Source organism: Pelodiscus sinensis, chromosome 10 (genome assembly GCF_049634645.1).
Source record: "Pelodiscus sinensis isolate JC-2024 chromosome 10, ASM4963464v1, whole genome shotgun sequence".
Lineage (NCBI taxonomy): Eukaryota > Metazoa > Chordata > Testudines > Trionychidae > Pelodiscus > Pelodiscus sinensis.
The window spans coordinates 20,081,994-20,099,107 of record NC_134720.1 but is presented as its reverse complement, the minus strand read 5'-3'; the positions used below and the strand labels follow the sequence as shown (position 1 = coordinate 20,099,107).

Genomic DNA, 17,114 nt, shown 5'->3' with positions numbered 1-17,114 from the left:
GAATTTCAGATTCTTCTTATTCAGATTCTAATATGGAATTTCCAGTTCTAATTACATTTAGTACCTCAAGAATAGATTTATTTCATTTTGCTGTCTTAGTTTCTCATACAATTTCTGTTATTAGAGATAGATATGAAAATTATAATTTCCCATATATTATATTGCTTAGGACTGCAGTTCTTTAAGGGAGGCTTGACCTTATTTCAGTCTATGAAATGTGATTATTTTATTCCTGTTTGCTTGAGAATAGCAGTGATGAGACAAACATGGACAATCTTTTAAAAATATAAATGCAGAGTAGTTTACTATTGACTTCTAGAGAAATAGATAAACTTTTCAAGACAGGAGTTAAAATTAGTGCTAATTTTTTCACTTTGTAATTCATCTGTTTCATTTTATGGCATAATTTTGACAATGGTGGAGAAAGGAGAAATGCTGTAATGTACAGAAAACAAAAATAATCTGATTTTCATAGTCCTCTGTGGATATCCTGACTACATAAATGACCACAGTTTATTTTGGACACTTCAGCTCTAAGAATCCTGGAACTAGATTCTAGTTCCTAGAAAAAGGAACTAGAATCTGGCCAAGGGAGCGGAGCTGTCTTAGGGAAATAATGTTTCTTCCTTGCTGAGCAGTGAATGCCCCCCCATAGGTTACAAACTTTGGACTCCATGGCCTGGAGAAAGTCAGAGGTAGTCATTGTTTAGATCCAGAAACTCTCCCCCAGATTCTGTTTACCCACAACCCTGGAGCATATCAGCATAGGTAAATGCTGATGATATGTCTCCTTTAAAATATTGCCATCTGCTTAGGAGGCACAGGGTAAGTCAGTCATGTTTGTTCTAAGGATTATAAATATCGGTTAATTGACTAGTCAAGTAGTTGATGGAAATTCTAGTTAACTAGTTGATAAGCACATAACTAGTCGATAGGCACTTCTACATTCCACCTTTGAAATGTACAAGAGCTCCAGAGGAGGGACTCCCTCCTACTCCCTCAAGAGGGCTCTTGTACATTTCAAAGGAGGAATGCGGAACTCCGCGTGCAGCCCGGGGTTGGCGGGAAGTTCCACAGACTTCGGGCTGCACGCAGATGTGCCAGCTTTGAAATGTACAAGAGTCCCCAGTGGAGACTCTTGTACATTTCAAAACTGCAGCACACCATGGAGCCCGGGGTCAGCGGCAGACTCAAAGTCCCCGGTGACCCTGGGCTCTCTACTGCGCTGTGGGTTTGAAATGCTGAACAGAGCCAGGGTCAGCTGGGGACTCCCCAGCTGATCCCAGGCTCCACAGCTCCGTTTTGAAACACTGCCCCGGCGTTTCAGAGGGGCAGCAACACACAGCTGAGCAGGGCTGCCCCTTTGAAACGCAGAGTCCCCAGCTGATTCCAGATTCCGCTGAAATGCCACAGGGAGCCCGGGATCAGCTGGGAAATCCCCCGCTGACCCCGGGCTCCATGCTGTGCTGTGGCTTTGAAATTCACAAAAGCCCTCGCTGAGGATTCTTGTACATTTCAAAGCTGGTACACCGCATGCAGCCCAGAGTCAGCAGGACTTCCTACTGGCCCCGGGCTGCACATGGAGTTCCGCATTCCTCCTTTAAAATGTACAAGAGCCTCAGTGGGAAATTCCATCAACTACTCGACTAGTCAATTTATCAATATTTAACATCCTTAGTATGAACATCTCATTGTCACCCTCATCTTTCATTCCCTATTGTTGCCTATTGCTTATATTTGCTTCATGTTAAATTAGACAAACACAAACTTTGCCTATGTTTTGATATAGTTCCTAGCACAATGGGGTTCTGGGATGTTTGGGCACAACTGATGACAATTAATAATGATGTCTAGCTTGAATGCAATACTTTTCATCAGTAGATCTTAGAGACCTCTGTAAAGGTCGGTATCATTTTACAGATGGGGAAAACTGAGCATAGAGAGGAAATGACTTGCCCAAGGTCACCTGAACGATTCAGCTGCAGAGCCAGAAACAGAACCTAGCACCAGGCCAGTATTCTAACTATTAGGCCACATTCCTACCCATAACACAAAAACTAGCATTATTGGCTTAATTTCAGGAAAATACTTAAACTTAACCTTGAGTTTATCTTGAATTACAGCCTTTCTCAGATGTTTTAGTCTCTAGTTCTGAGAAATAATTGTATTCTAAACGAGGGAGAATAGTCCATCTGGGTCATTGGGTTCCATTTCTCTTTGTGTAGATCGAGCTCTACGACAAGAATTTTCTAGATCATCGGGATTCTTAGATTAGCAACATTTCAAACAAAGTTGAAACCCATGCTATAAAACTCCTGTAGTTTGGTAGAAAAGCTACCAGGCTTTATGTATTTTTTTTTTATGAATTAAATATGTGAGAACCATAAATAAGTGGAGAAAGACTGAGCTAAACTATTCTGACTAAATTTTCTCTCCCGAAGACACCCAACATGGATTTCAGTGGCAAAACTGGTGACATTTGACAGTTGATTATAACTGAAAATGAGATTTTATGATGATTAAGTGTCAGTCAACTTTAATAACAGGTGTAATTTAGTATCAGCGAATTTGGCTTTTATAAAAGTTATCAAATGTATGTAAGATGTATGGCAAAAATGCATCCAGGAAAGCAGCCTTCCCATCCCTCCATAGTCCACAAAGCAATATTAGTTTAGTTATCAAAGTTTGAAACACCTTGTGATGTAGAAATGATGAACACATTTACCTATAAATGTGACACAGCAGAATAACAAGTCGGTGAGTCTTCATTAGGTTTAACCTCAATGGCAGTTTGCCATGAAGTTTGATATTGAAATGCAAAGCCTCTATACCTTGACTTTTCAAGTAAAGCTCAGGTTGGAAGTGAAAACATGTGAGGTATGATGGATGTTTGATGCCCTGCGTAAAAGTAAGTTGGTATTTGACAGTGTAAGTGCCATATGATGAGTGCAAATAAAAAAAAATTTCAAAAGTGATTTCAGCACTGGGTCATACTCTTATTAAAGATCAGTGGGACTTAGGGTGTTTCTATACAGCACAGCTGAACTTGAAATAAGTTATGCAAATTGAGCTACTGTTAATTGCATAGCTTATTTTAAAAAAGCTTATTTTGAAATTTGGAGCGTCTATACAGCACTTATGTTGAAATAGAGCACCCTTTTGCTGACTTCCCTTACTTTTTGTACAATGAGGGTTACAGGAATTGAGGTAAGAAGTCATCCAACTTGACAGTATTTTGGCATTATTTCAAAATCACTGCCTGCTATGTAGACATGGACGAAGTTATTTCAGAGTAATGCTAGTTATTTCAAAATGATATTGCTGTGTAGATGTACCCTTAGATTCCCAGGTGCCTAAATGACTTTTTAAATGAGTTTTAGGCTCCAAACTCACTTAATGCTTTTGAAAATCATTTCTAAACTGTCTAGTGCAATTTGGCACCTTTTGTTGTTTGATGGTCACAAGCAAGAAGGACTACTTTCTTCGCCCTGAGATTTAGCTTCTTCCGGTCTATAATGAGATTAAGTATCCATTTAGACCACTGCAACTGGGTTCTTATTATGTTGCTATAAATAAGATTTCACTCTGTTTGTCAAATTATGCATTTTTCAAAAGCACTAAATTCACTGAAGAAGGTAAAAAAGCAGGTCATGTGCATTTCATGTTTAAATGAAACAAAATCTTCAAAAGACTTTTGTTTTCCCAGTATTCTTAGAGATTAACATTAAAGAAATAGTATCACTAATGAAAGCATTAATTAAAATACTAATTTTATACTATTTATTTTTCTTCACTAATCAAAGAAGCTAATGACATGGTACTGTTTCATCAGATGTTTAGATTCATTTTAGTTTACAGAATATCTCCATTTAAGCATGGAATGAAAAAATATAGTGTGATATTACATTCACTTTAATTTATCATAAAGTATAGAGAATCATAAAAGGTATTTAAACACTTTAGAAGATAAATGTATTTCTTTGCAGTGTTGTTGTAGCTGTTTCGGCTCCCAGGATAGTAGACACAAAGTGAGTGAGGTAATATCTTTTATTGGACTTATTGCTTATGTCTCTCACCAAACCAGTAGCTTGTCCAATAAAACATATTACTTCACCCACGTTATTTTTGTAGTTTATTTCTAGACAGTTCTATAGATGCTATTATGTAGCTCAAGTAGAAGTTGTGGTCTTGATGCAAAAATTATTGGCTGAGGTTCTAAGATCTATCTTACACGGGAGCACAGAAGAGAGGTTCATATAGTCCCTTGTGGTATTAAAAGCTATGAATCTGTTAAAAGGGTAAGCCAATATTATATTTCATATGACATCATTATTGTTTGATATCCAATCAAAAATGTTTGGATTTGTAATGTTAGTTCAAGAGGCTAGTGAGAGAGGGAAGGAGATTTTAAGACAAATTTTAAAGAGACATGTCTCAGTGGTTTGGATTGCAGTCATCTGGAGATTTCCAGATATGTGGGGTAGCACCAAGTGAAACAGCTCTAATTGGTGAGTACAGGTGAAGGAATGTTTGAAACCAAAACTGCAGTCAGACTAATGGAACAGCAAGGAAATGTGGTCAAAATACTAGACTGAAGCAAATACCTGGAAAGTTTGGAATAATTAAAGGGGACTTTTGAATTAAGACTGAAAGAAATAAATTATATGGCACAAGATTATGGTAATTTGGGCCAAAATGGTTTTGTTTAATAATTACAGGTACAAATGATTATAAATAATTCACCATTGCCTGGAAAAAAGATGAAATATTTGAGTATATGAACAATACTCAATATGTACGTATGATACTTTACATATTAAAAATGTTCTGTTAATTAATCCTGTTGGAGGGAGCTGAGATAAGCCATTTCTGAGTGGTCCTTTATTGGGGTAATGAGTTAAATATCTGAGATACTACTGTATAAAAAGTGTTGAAAACAATTAGATTATATTTGCTAAATAAAGTATAGTCTGTTTGTATCAGACCATTGGTGTTTTTTTATAGAGACTAAACAGCCACAGCGCACAAAACAAATTCAATATTTTCAGCTCCTGGTTTGTGTTTTGAGTAAGAAAGCAATTAAAAGCTAGTAGTGAGAATTGACCAACATCATAAAAAGAATCTGCAGTTTCAAGGAAAACAAATAGCTATTCTATTAATCTGCCTCTGTATGAAAGACTGATTGCTTAAATGATCACCTGGATACCAAGAAAAAGGCAAAGAAGATAGCTAATGTAGTTTTTCTGAATAGGCTATTGACATGAAAGGAAGTACAGGCAGTCCCCGAGTTACGCGGATCCGACTTATGTCGGATCCGCACTTACGAACGGGGCTTTCTCGCCCCGGAGGTCGAGGTAGCGGATTGCTACCTGTGAGCTGCGGGGCGAGAAAGCCCCGTTCGTAAGCTGCTCTGGTGCCCCTGGTCTGCTGGAGACCGTCTCCAGCAGACCAGTGGCACTGGGCGGGTTCCCGCGCTTCTGAGGCTTTGCCAAAGCAAAGCCTCAGAAGCGTGGGAACCCGCCGCTGCTGCCGCTTCAGTCCGGGTGCCTGTGGTCTGCTGGGGACCGTCCCCAGCAGACCACAGGCACCGGGACTGAAGCCGCAGCCGTGGGGGGGTCCCGCGCCTCTGAGACTTTGCCAGAGCAAAGCCTCAGAGGCGCGGCACCCCGCTGCTGCTGCGGCTCTGCTCCCCGTGTCCCTGGTCTGCTGGGGGGGGGGGGGCGGCTAGTGTGCCCCCCCCCCCAGCAGACCAGGCTTTTGTTTTGGACCCTGGAGCAGAGCAGCTGGGGCGCTGCCGATTGGTCCTGCAGTGCCGCTCTGGGCACTACTGGACCAACCCGGCAGCACCCCAGCTGCTCTGCCCCAGGTCCTGATTCAGCTGCTGCTGGTCAGTTTCAGCAGTGGCTGAATCAGGACGCCTGGGGCAGAGCAGCTGGGGTGCTGCTGGGTTGGTCCAGTAGTGCCGAGGAGTGGTGCTACTGGAGCAACCCAGCAGCACCCCAGCTGCTCTGCCCCAGGCGTCCCCAAGTCAGCCGTTGCTGAAACTGACCAGCGCTGACTACAGGGAGCCCGAGGCAGAGTTGCTCTGCCCCAGGCTTCCTGGAATCAGCGCTGATCAGTTTCAGCAGCAGCTGACTTGGGGAAGCTTGGGGTTCTTAAGTTGAATTTGTATGTAAGTCAGAACTGGCGGTCAGTTTCAGCAGCGGCTGAATCTGGACGCCAGTTCCGACTTACATACAGATTCAACTTAAGAACAAACCTACAGTTCCTATCTTGTACGTAACCCGGGGACTGCCTGTACTTGTAAACACTGCAAGAATGGTTGGAAGGGCATGGGGGTTTCAAGAATGAATATGAATATAATTTAATGTGTCAGCCCTGATTCTACCCTGTCATGCTGATGTATAGATGGTGTAACCCTACTGAAGTCAACAGATTTGCATCAGTCTAAATGACAGAAGAGTGAGGCCAGTCATTCTTGAATTTATCTTTTTGAAAAGCATGACCTCAGAGCATCCTCTGTGTGATCTGGGCAGCAACCTATAGGCTAGCTTGGTCTTTTACTTCCATTTGTGCATTCAGATTTGAGTTCGGGAGGGAATCTCAGATCTGCAGTCTTGCTAAACAATGGTCATTTTTTAACTATTACGGAGAGAGACACATGTCCCAACACAAACTATGTTTTGCTCAAACACAAGATATTGTGCTTAAGATAGGGGAAATTGTAAATTTAATAGCCTGTTATATAAAGGAAGTCACTAGATGATCTACTGGTCTTTTCTGGCCTTTAACACTATGAATCTATATATGAGATTACATTTGTAATCAGAAATGAAGTGCCCATCTTTTAAAAAGGGAAGGACAATCCAGGGAACTATAGACCAGTCAGCATTACCTCAGTCCCTGGAAAAATCATGGAGGGGATCCTCAAGGAATCCATTTTGAAGCACTTGAAAGAGCGGAAGGTAATCCGGAATAGTCAACATGGATTCACGAAGGGCAAGTCGTGCCTGACCAATCTGATTAGCTTTTATGATGAGGTAACTGGTTCTGTGGATATGGGAAAGTCAGTGGATGTGATATACCTTGACTTTAGCAAAGCTTTTGATACGGTCTCCCACAATATTCTTGCCAGCAAGTTAAGGGAGTATGGATTGGATAAATGGAGTATTGTGTCCAGTTCTGGCCTCCCCCTCCCCCCCATAGAAAGGATGCGGATGCATTGGAGAGGGTCCAGCGGAGGGCGACCAAAATGATTAGGGGGCTGGAGCGCATGACCTATGAGGAGAGACTGAGGGATTAGTGTTTGTTTAGTCTGCAGAAGAGAAGAGTGAGGGGGCATTTGATAGCAGCCTTCAACTTCCTGAAGGGAGCTTCCAAAGAGGACGGGGAAAGGCTGTTCTCAGTAGTGACAGATGGCAGAACAAGGAGCAATGGTCTCAAGTTACAGTGGGCGAGGTCTAGGTTGGATATTAGGAAAAATTATTTCAGTAGGAGGGTGGTGAAGCACTGGAATGGGTTACCTAGGGAGGTGGTGGAATCTCCATCCCTAGAGGTGTTTAAGTCTCGGCTTGACAAAGCGCTGGCTGGGTTGATTTAGTTGGGATTGGTCTTGCTTTGGGCAGGAGGCTGGACTTGATGACCTCCTGAGGTATCTTCCAGCGCTATGATTCTATGATTCGTACTGTGTGTATGCTTCCTGAAATACGTTTTATTTTCACTTCTGGGGCCTAATTGGGATTCCTGGATATCTATTCCCTGGATATATTATACATGAAAATATTCTGATTTTCTTCAGGTTGCTCTGACTAGCAACACTTTGTAGTTGGCCCCAAGATTGGGGCAAAAGCAAACAATTTCTTAGCTGTGCCAAATCCTTCTTAGATATAGGCCAGGTTCTGGCCCTTTGTAATGAGAACAGGAAATTAATATGGTCCATAATGTACAACATGATCAAGTCCATATTGCATCCTTGATATTACATGAACATTATTTCTTTGATTTTTTTTTAGGTGTTCTAAATAAAATAAAAGGGTTAAGTGTTCTGGATTCATTGATCTCATACTTTAAAATAAACAAACCAAACAGAATTGAGGTAGAGAATAATCAGTTAGACTTCAGACTAGGAAAATTCTGTGAAGAGGTAGCAATCGACTAGCAATGTCAGAGGTTAATTGGTTAACCGATAAGAGGACGTGCTGATGGGGCTGTGGGAGTTTAACTGTTAACTGGAACTGATAAACTGATGCTTATTGCCAGTATCCTATGGAGCCCATTTAACTGTGTAACTGATGGAATGGTAACTAGTTACATGGCTTGTATTTTTAAACCCTTTTTACATCCTTATAATCAAGAAATGCACTGCATTTTGCCTCTTAACTCGATTTTAAAGGTGTGCTCTTCCCACTCTATGCCTGAAGCCCAGTAAATCTCTCCTCATTTCTGCTTCTTAAAATTTAAAGTTTTTTTTCTTGAGCATGTTTAAAAAAGATAGATTGTTCTTTAAGTCAAGGGCCATTCTTTGGTAAATTAGTAAATAAGGTATGAATTATTGAATGACTGGGTTATTATCATGGGAGCAACAGTCTTGAATTGATGATAAAGCCTAAACTAAACACTCAGAAACAAACATGATCACAAGACCTTTAGGATATGCAGACTGACTGTTTAAACATAAAAATCATTTGCTGCCTGAAAGAGTTAAAATAACCAAGATGGATTATACTTGTAATACATATGTGTTCTCTTCACCCAAGTTGCTATCTCGTCCTGCAATTCACAAAATGTGATTGTGTGTCTCATGTTATTTGCGTACTGATAACCAAGCCAAGGTTTTGAGGAATTGATGGTTATCTTTAAGATTTTTTTTTAACAGAAATGAGCCATGTGCTGATGTGTTCTCCAGCACTGTCATAGGGAATTGAGGAAAAACATTGTGAGTGCCATTAATGACTTACCTATAGGGATTTATCATTTTTAATTTCAGAAGGTGGGGAAAGCTGCTACTGGAGAGATTGTTCTAGTTTTGATTTTGACAAATAAGGAAGAACTGGTTGAAAATTTGAAAGTGAAAGGCAGCTTGGGTGAAAGATCATAATACAATAGTTTGTGGTTCTGAGAAATGGGAGAAGGGAAAATAGTACAATAAAGACAATGGATTTCAAGACAGCTGATGTAATTAAACTCAGAGAATTGGTAGGAAAGAGCCTTTGGGAAGCAAGTCCTAAGGGGGGAAAAGAGTTTGTAGTTTTTCAAAGATAGGGCATAAGAGCAAATTATCCCACTGCTTAGGAAAGAGAGGAAGTATGGCAGTAGACCACTTAGCTTAACCAGGAGAATTTCAATAATCTGAACACCTTCCCCCCTCCAAAAAAAATCCTCCAAAAACAATCTGTTGGGTCTCGGGAAGGTTTGGGAAGTAGCATGGGAACAGAAGAGCAGGTAGCCTGATTTAGCTCCACTGCACTACTGCACTTTTTGTTTGCAGCCTTCCCATTTTGGCATCAGTTGTCTCTGGGGCTATGTCTAGACTATGTCCAAGGAATGTGTCTGCTCTTCTACTTTTTTTTGCAGAAGAGAAAACATGTTCCTTAGACGTAGTCTAGACATAGCCAAGTGACAGAAAAGCCTCTTCCGCAAAAGCGACAGGAAAACGTCTTAGTCTAGACCTAACCTGGGAGATAGAGGAAACTCCTGGTGAAACTGGGAGAGTTGGCATCGCTGTTGCATGCCTCGGGGGGAGAGGGTAGCAGTGAAAATTAGGATGAGAGGCTAAAAAAGGGAAGGAAAGTTTAAAACTACTTAGGCAAGTTAGATATTTTTATAGTTGCCTGGGCCTGCATGAAATGCATCCTAGAGTATGCAAGGAGCTGACTGAGGAGATATCGGATCCATTAGTTATTGTCTTTGAAAAGTCACAGACGACGAGTGATATTCCAGAGGACTGGAAAAGAGCCCTCTACAGAGCTCTGTGAGAATACATTCATATCCCGTGGACAGGGGCTGCTGCTGCCAGGGCTGTCTGTGGCGAAGAGAGGCTGTTGGACTCAGTGCGAGCCGGAACCCAGCAGTTCCAGCACATGCTGATTGCTGTGCCTCTGCATTTTAAATGTAGTAAGAAACCAGCAGCTCTTACTGCATTTAAAATGCAGAGCCACAGGGTGGGTGGTAGCCGGAGCCAGCGCGAGCTACTCCCGCTGTGGCTCTGCAGAGCGGTCCTATCAACTATACAATTAGCTTAATAACCGCATTTTAATGTCCTTACTTCTGTACCAGGAAAGATAATGGAGCAAATAATTAAGCAATCAGTCTAAAGATAATAAGGTGATAAGTAGCAGCATGGATTTGTCAAGAACAGCTTGTATCAAACCAACCTGATAGCATTCTTTGACAGGGTAACAAGCCCTGTGGATAGAAGGGAAGCAGTAGATGTAGTGTGTCTTGACTTTAGTAAGGTTTTAGATAAAGTCCTGCATCACCATCTCATCTCATTAATAAATGCAACTTAGATGGGAAATGCAACTTAGATGGAGCTGTTGTAAGATGGGTGCATAACTGGTTGGAAAACTGAATTCAGAGACTACTTATCAATGGTTAACAGTCACGCTAGAAGGACATATTCAGTGGGATCCTGCAGGGAATCAGTTCTGGATCTGGTTCTGTGCAATATCTTCATCAGTGATTTAGATAATGACATAGAAAATACACTTATAAAGTTTGTGGACGATATCAAACTGGGAGGGGTTGCAAGTGCTTTGGAGGACAGGGTTAAAATTCACAATGATTAGGATAAACTGGAGAAATAGTGTGAAGTGAATAGGAAAATTTTCAATCAGAACAAATTCAAAGTACTCCTCTGAAGCAGGAACAGTCAGCTCCACACATACAAAAGGAGTGTTGTAAAACGAGATCTGGGGGTCATGTGGACCACAAGCTAAACATGAGTCAGTGTCCTTTTTTGCAACATTGTTAAGCATCATTCTGGGATTGATCAGCAGGTGTGTTGTAAGCAAGACACAAGAAGTAATTCTTCCACTCTACCTGGGTCTAAGCTTCATCTGGAATAATGTATCCAGTTCCAGGTACCACATTTCAGGAAAGATACGGAGAAATTGGAGAAAATCCAGAGAAAAGCAACAAAATTACTAGTTTCTAGAAATCATGACCTATGATGGAAGATTGAAAAAATTGTGTTTGTGTAGTATAGAAAAGAATTTAGTGAGTGGGGACACAGCAGTTTTCAAGTACATAAAATATTGAGAAAAATTGTTCTCTTTCACTTCTGAGCATAGGACAAGAAGCAATGGGCTTGAATTGCAGCAAGGGAAGTTGAAACATTTACAAAAACTTTCTAACTGTTAGGTGATTAAGCACTAGAATTAATTGCCAAGGGAAGTTATGGAATCTCAGTCATTGGAGATTTTAAAGAGCAGGTTAGAGAAACACTTGTAAGGTATTATCTGGCAATCCTTAGTCCTGCCTTCAGTGCAGGGGACTGGATTAGATGACCTCTCAAGGTCCCTTCCAGTCTTATGATTCTGTGACAAAGATCTATCTAGATAGATTTCTACTGGCTACATACCTGTGTGTATGTATTACTTGAACTGTAAATTACCGTGTCATATGGTAGTAACATAAATTGTGGTTTTGGCCAAATCTCTATGCTTTTGTTCAAACTACTGCAATGTTGGTTTGGAGATTTGCAATCACTCACATGGAGCATACTCACTTCTTGTGATCTGCAGCTTATGAAGGATGTAAAAGTGTGTGCACACCACTTACTCAGCACCAGCTTTTGGATGACCCAGTAAAATATAAATCATTCCAGTTTTCGGAAATATGCAGTGTTAATCTATGTGCAGAATCAAGCCTGTTACTGATTTCTATTGACTAGAAAGTTTTGCATTGTTTTAAGTCCATGTATTGTTTGTTTATTTTTTTTCTGCATCGTACACTGCTCTTCATGTATCTAAAGTGAAGATAACTAACCTCCCCCCCCAACATATCTGTATTTTCCTCTGCATTCTACTGCAATATGCATCATAATATTTATACATGGTTGCATTCTGATTATACTGTACTGGCCCTCTGTATGTTTGTGTGTGTGGTGTCCTCTAATAGTTGGCCTAAAAGAGAAAAAGGAACCTATTGTAACATGCACTAATAGCTACTGGAGTTTTCCTTAGTTTATCTGCTAATAATGTTAGTGTTCCCTCGCTGCTGCTTTAAAATATTTTAATAATTTGTATAACTACTGGCAAGTCTGAATGTCATATTGTGTTATGTCTATTTTTAAAATATGAATTTCTAAGTCTTTGAAATAGTCTCCTTTTGAATGTTTTTGTTATAAATTAAGATTTGAAACAGGTAGTAGAAACCTTAGGAAGAAAAATGCTTTCACATTTGTCTGTGGGACTCTGGCAGAATATAAGAGACTTTCCCTAAACGAATTTGTCCCAGGTTTTACACAAAATTGCTAAGATAGGAGTTTGGCGTCCCATCGCTGTCCTTTATCTACATTGGTGTATCTCCCATTAACATGATGTTGATTATATTCAGTAGAGTTTTTTGTTACTTTAATAGCGTGTCTTAGGGAATTAATTAATGCTTACAGTTAACTGGAACACTAGAGTAGAAATTTTACAGTGGGCTTGTATATAACTAGTTTGCATATCATGGTTCTGATCCCAGTTTCAGGTCTCTGTGTTCAGATCTCATTACTCCATTGTAATTCCCACTAATATGGCCCCAAGTTTTGTCTCAATAGGGGGTGCAGGATCAATATTTTAAAGGGTAACTTTAGAAATATATTTTTTTACAATGATGTGCTTATAGCTGCTGGTTTTTTTTTACCTTAGCTCAATAAAGTTCACAATCCAGAAATAAACTTGGAAGTCTTGTAGTAATGGATACGTTTTATTTGTTCATAGGCAACATTTTTCTGTGACTGTGAGGATCAATATATGGGTGCTTTCTGTGAAGAATTTAATGCCTGTCAAAGCAGGCCCTGTCAGAACAATGGAACCTGCACTGATGTAACACAAAAACATGATGGGAAAAATTTCACCTGCACTTGCCCTAATGGTATGTTTTCATGGTGCTTTGAATAATGTATTTCTGTTTTAATATTCTCTGCATATCTTTTGCAACAGCGTGTTTTCTGTATCTTTAGTGAGAGGAAAGGAAGCAAGGGGGAAGATGCTGTAGAAACATACAAGCTAGTGCTACCGAGACCACTTGATGTAGGTCTTACCTTTCTGATTGTTGTCCCAATCAACAAGACTACTCTCAGTTGTAAGAATTACATATTATCAGGAAGAGTTTGTAGATTCAGGGCTCAGACTTTGCTGCCTAAAACTGTTATGTTATTTGCTTTTTGGTACACACTTGAAATGATTCTTTTGAGTAATTAATATTAAGTGGTAGACATTTTGTCCCTCAGACTAGTCAAATAAAAGAGGGATTTCTATGCAAACCATGCAGCTAATAGATTGTTCATACTATTAATTTAAAATAAAAATTTGAAAAAATGTTATAAAATGTAAAAGGTTAATTGAGTAACGTGTGGTTTGGTTAATGATTAAATGTATGTGTTTTAAGTTGCTTTGAAATTGCTTCCCAAGCATTTTTTTAGCACTTAAATGAATATCGGCATCTTAATTGGAATTAAAATTAAACTAAATATGACGGTCATAGCTGAATGCCAGAGGATAACTTCATGTAATTATTGTTCTGTGCTGGTGGAAAATCCTTCTTATAGAATTGGCATGATTGAAATGTAGTGCTTTCATGTCTCACATTTCAAAGCCACTAAGTTCTTTGCATAGTTCTTAGACAAAGCACTTCAGTAGACATTTTCCAAAATTATTTTGATTAGTTTTAAATAAAAAACAGACTGGAAGAATCTTAACAACATTAGATCATTTATTTTTATTTCTTATAAATGTTTTACCACACATTTTCAATATAGGAAATTGGCTGTTGATACATCAGATTATTTTTAAAGCCCTAATACTAAGAATGGAAGTGGAATTATCTGAAAAAAAGAAGATATAATAGAGGGGTAGGCGAGATTAGTATTGGAAGTTATTAAAAGTGGCTAGTTTTATAAAGATGTTGGCTATATTTTGATGTCTGTGTTGTGGCATGAAAATATCTAAAGATAGAATTTAGCCCTGAGGGCTCATCTATTGAAATTTTTGATACTGTGGAACATATTCGGTAAATACTCCAATCATTAAGTTCCTTTTGTTGTCAATGGATGTTCCACACATATAAAGCTTACAGAGTCAAGCCCCCAAATGGTGCATAATATAGACATTAATAATTAATTCTGAAGGTAGTTGAAACCTTAGGATGCAAGTCAGATGGAATCAGTAATCAATTGAATAGGCGCAATAGATTATTCAAAGTGGCTTTATAACGAGCACTGTTGCTTCAGTGTAAGGGGATTTGTCTGTGGCTTAATTCAGACATATCAGCATCAGTATCACTCTATCCAAACCACAATCTATTCTGTTCATTCCCTCTGAAGCACCTCGCATTGGCCACAATTGAAGACAGAACACTGTCCTAGATGGACCTTGGTTGGTATGTAATCAGAGTAGGGGAAATGACCTGGATGTCCATTTGCCCCACTAAATCCCAACTCTTGTATTAGCAACATGGGATGCTGGCAGTCAGCTCAAGCTCGAGCTAGGGATGTAAGGGACTAGCTGACAATCCGATAAGCAAAAGCTTATTGGATAGTAGACTAGTTGCTTACCTCCTCCCCCTTGCTGCCTCTATCAGGGGAGAGGCAGGAGCCGGTGATGGGAGGAAACTGGCCCCCAGCACCATATCACGGGGGCAGGAAATTGCATTGACTAGCTGATTAATTGATCAAACTGAATGTAACATCCCTAGCTCGAGCAAGCTTCTGACTGTCCTAACTTATGCTAGGGTACCAACCCAGAAATTGTGGAATACAAAGATGCCTTCAGAGAGAGCTATCTTGCATCTCCACCTGTTATCTCCTTCACTGCTCAGAAACTGGCAGTCATTTCAATGATTTAATAATGAACTCCACTAAATCTGCTGCTTTTTCTGCCTCTGGACTTCCAAACCTTTTCTCCCTTTGCTTAGTTTAACTGTTTTGTAAGTGCAGCCCAAAATATTTCTATATGGGTTTCATTGAATTACCTGGATTTATACTTACCTCATACCAGAAATGAGATATGACCTCCCTATACACATATATTTCCCCCCATTATATTTCATAAATATACAGATAGATCCAACTATCTCTTTCGTGAGTAAGATATGTAAATATAGTTAAGTCATGCTTTAAATTCTATTAACTGCAAAGGACATTTAAGAAGAGAAAAATTAGGCTGGAACTGAACTTGAAATTAGGGATTTTTGAAATCACTCATAGTTAAGGTCATAATGGATGCAATGTATTCAGAATTCATTAACCATAAAATAGTCCATAACTTGGAGAAGAAACACACATATTTTATATACTGTCTAGAGACATAAGCATATAAATACCCTGAAATTCATATTTAAAATTTAATATCAGACTAAGTTACTTTCATGTGATTCTATTTTGTAAAGGGCAATCAGTAATAACTCTTAAACAAAAATTATTTATTTATAAGGCAAAAACAAAGATCCAAATTCTGCTCTTTAGTTCCCATTATTTTAGTCATATAGAAACTTGAGCCAAAACTGTCAATGGAACTTGTTTGAGTAGTGGTGTGTACATTTAACCCTTAGATAGGTTCAGAGATTTGCTGTGTTTGGGCTTGTAGAAGTATGCAAAAATTCTTGTATTTACCCTAAACTTACTTGAAAGGGTGGCTGATTATATCATCCGTTTACCCACCTAAACGTCCCATTGAAATGTAATCCTCTTATTTGAATCTTTTTGGCTGAGCTATTGAATAATGAAGCTCTCAAGAAAGTTTCTGTATGAGATTTCTATAATATAATGGTTTTAGTTGGGTTATGTTTCAATAATCCCACAAGTAATTTATATTTCATATTATTTGTGATATTTCCGATGCCAGACAAAACTAGGAAGTTTAGAACTGATTTTTTTCTTAAATTAACCAAATATGATAGATTCTTTCTCTAGCTGATCACCACTCTTCCTAACTTCCTTTAAAAGAGAGAGACAGAGAGAGAGTAGAAAAATCTTTGGTTTTGAATTTTAGAGATGATTTTAGGTCAGCTTTTACTTTATCCAACCCACTTCACACATCATTATTTCATGTAAGTGACAAATTGGATAAGCACGAATTTTGGAAATGTTGATGGCTTGCATTGTTGAATATCTTATTTGCAGATTTAAAAACAATTCTGTGATGGAAGTGACCTAATCATCTTCTATTCTACATAGGACTACATTTGGGAAAGATTTATTAATTTGTGCTATCATCATATAGAATGAATAAAGATTTTCTTGTCCCAAGATATAAATCCAGAATTTGGGGAAAGTGAGAGATGCTGCATTATCAGTATGTTTTCTTCCATCGGGACGCTTCCCCCATGTAATCCATTACCTCCTCCTAGAGACTAGTTGCTATGTTTGCTCTTGTGAACTCTCCTCTTATCATGAGGCCTAATAGATCTTCCTTTGCCACGAGGGACATTGTGCATCAAGCTCCTGTGGAGTGACAGAAAGATATGTCTGGCACATCTTCACAAGAGATCCCAAAGATCATTGCTATGAGGAACATTTGAAGGGTTTTTGACAGAACTTTTTTTTTTTAACCAATAAAATCCCATCCTATCAAAATGTTCCACAGAAATGTTTGTTTTGACAAAAATTTAAGCTAGAGGTTTTTCAGTACAGAATTTCTGGTAAAAATTGGAAGAGGGAAGACAAGAGACTGAGCCCAAGAGCTGGGATTTGGTCCTTGGTACCCCCCACATTCTAGATGAATGCCCTGACCACTAGGCTAGTCTGGGGCTCTCTGACTCTCTCTCCTGTTCTTTTCATGAGAAATTTCAGAAAGTCTGAATTTTGTTTTCCACCCAGCCCTAATTGATGCCTGCATGATATTTATTGTCAGCTCACCTATTGAAGAGTGATACTCCATCTCTTAGGTTCCATGTGTGTCAACAAG

At 39.2% G+C, this 17,114-nt stretch overlaps 1 protein-coding gene across 2 annotated transcripts in view; it reads left to right on the top strand.

Moving 5' to 3' along the window:
* The window catches only part of DNER (delta/notch like EGF repeat containing), a 297,002-nt gene that overhangs the window by 200,071 nt on the left and 79,817 nt on the right, over positions 1-17,114 (top strand). For both annotated transcript variants that reach the window (XM_075937624.1, XM_075937623.1), the window contains exon 6: positions 12,930-13,083. In XM_075937624.1, coding sequence (XP_075793739.1) covers positions 12,930-13,083 — 154 coding nt within the window. The remainder of the gene's footprint in view (positions 1-12,929; positions 13,084-17,114) is intronic.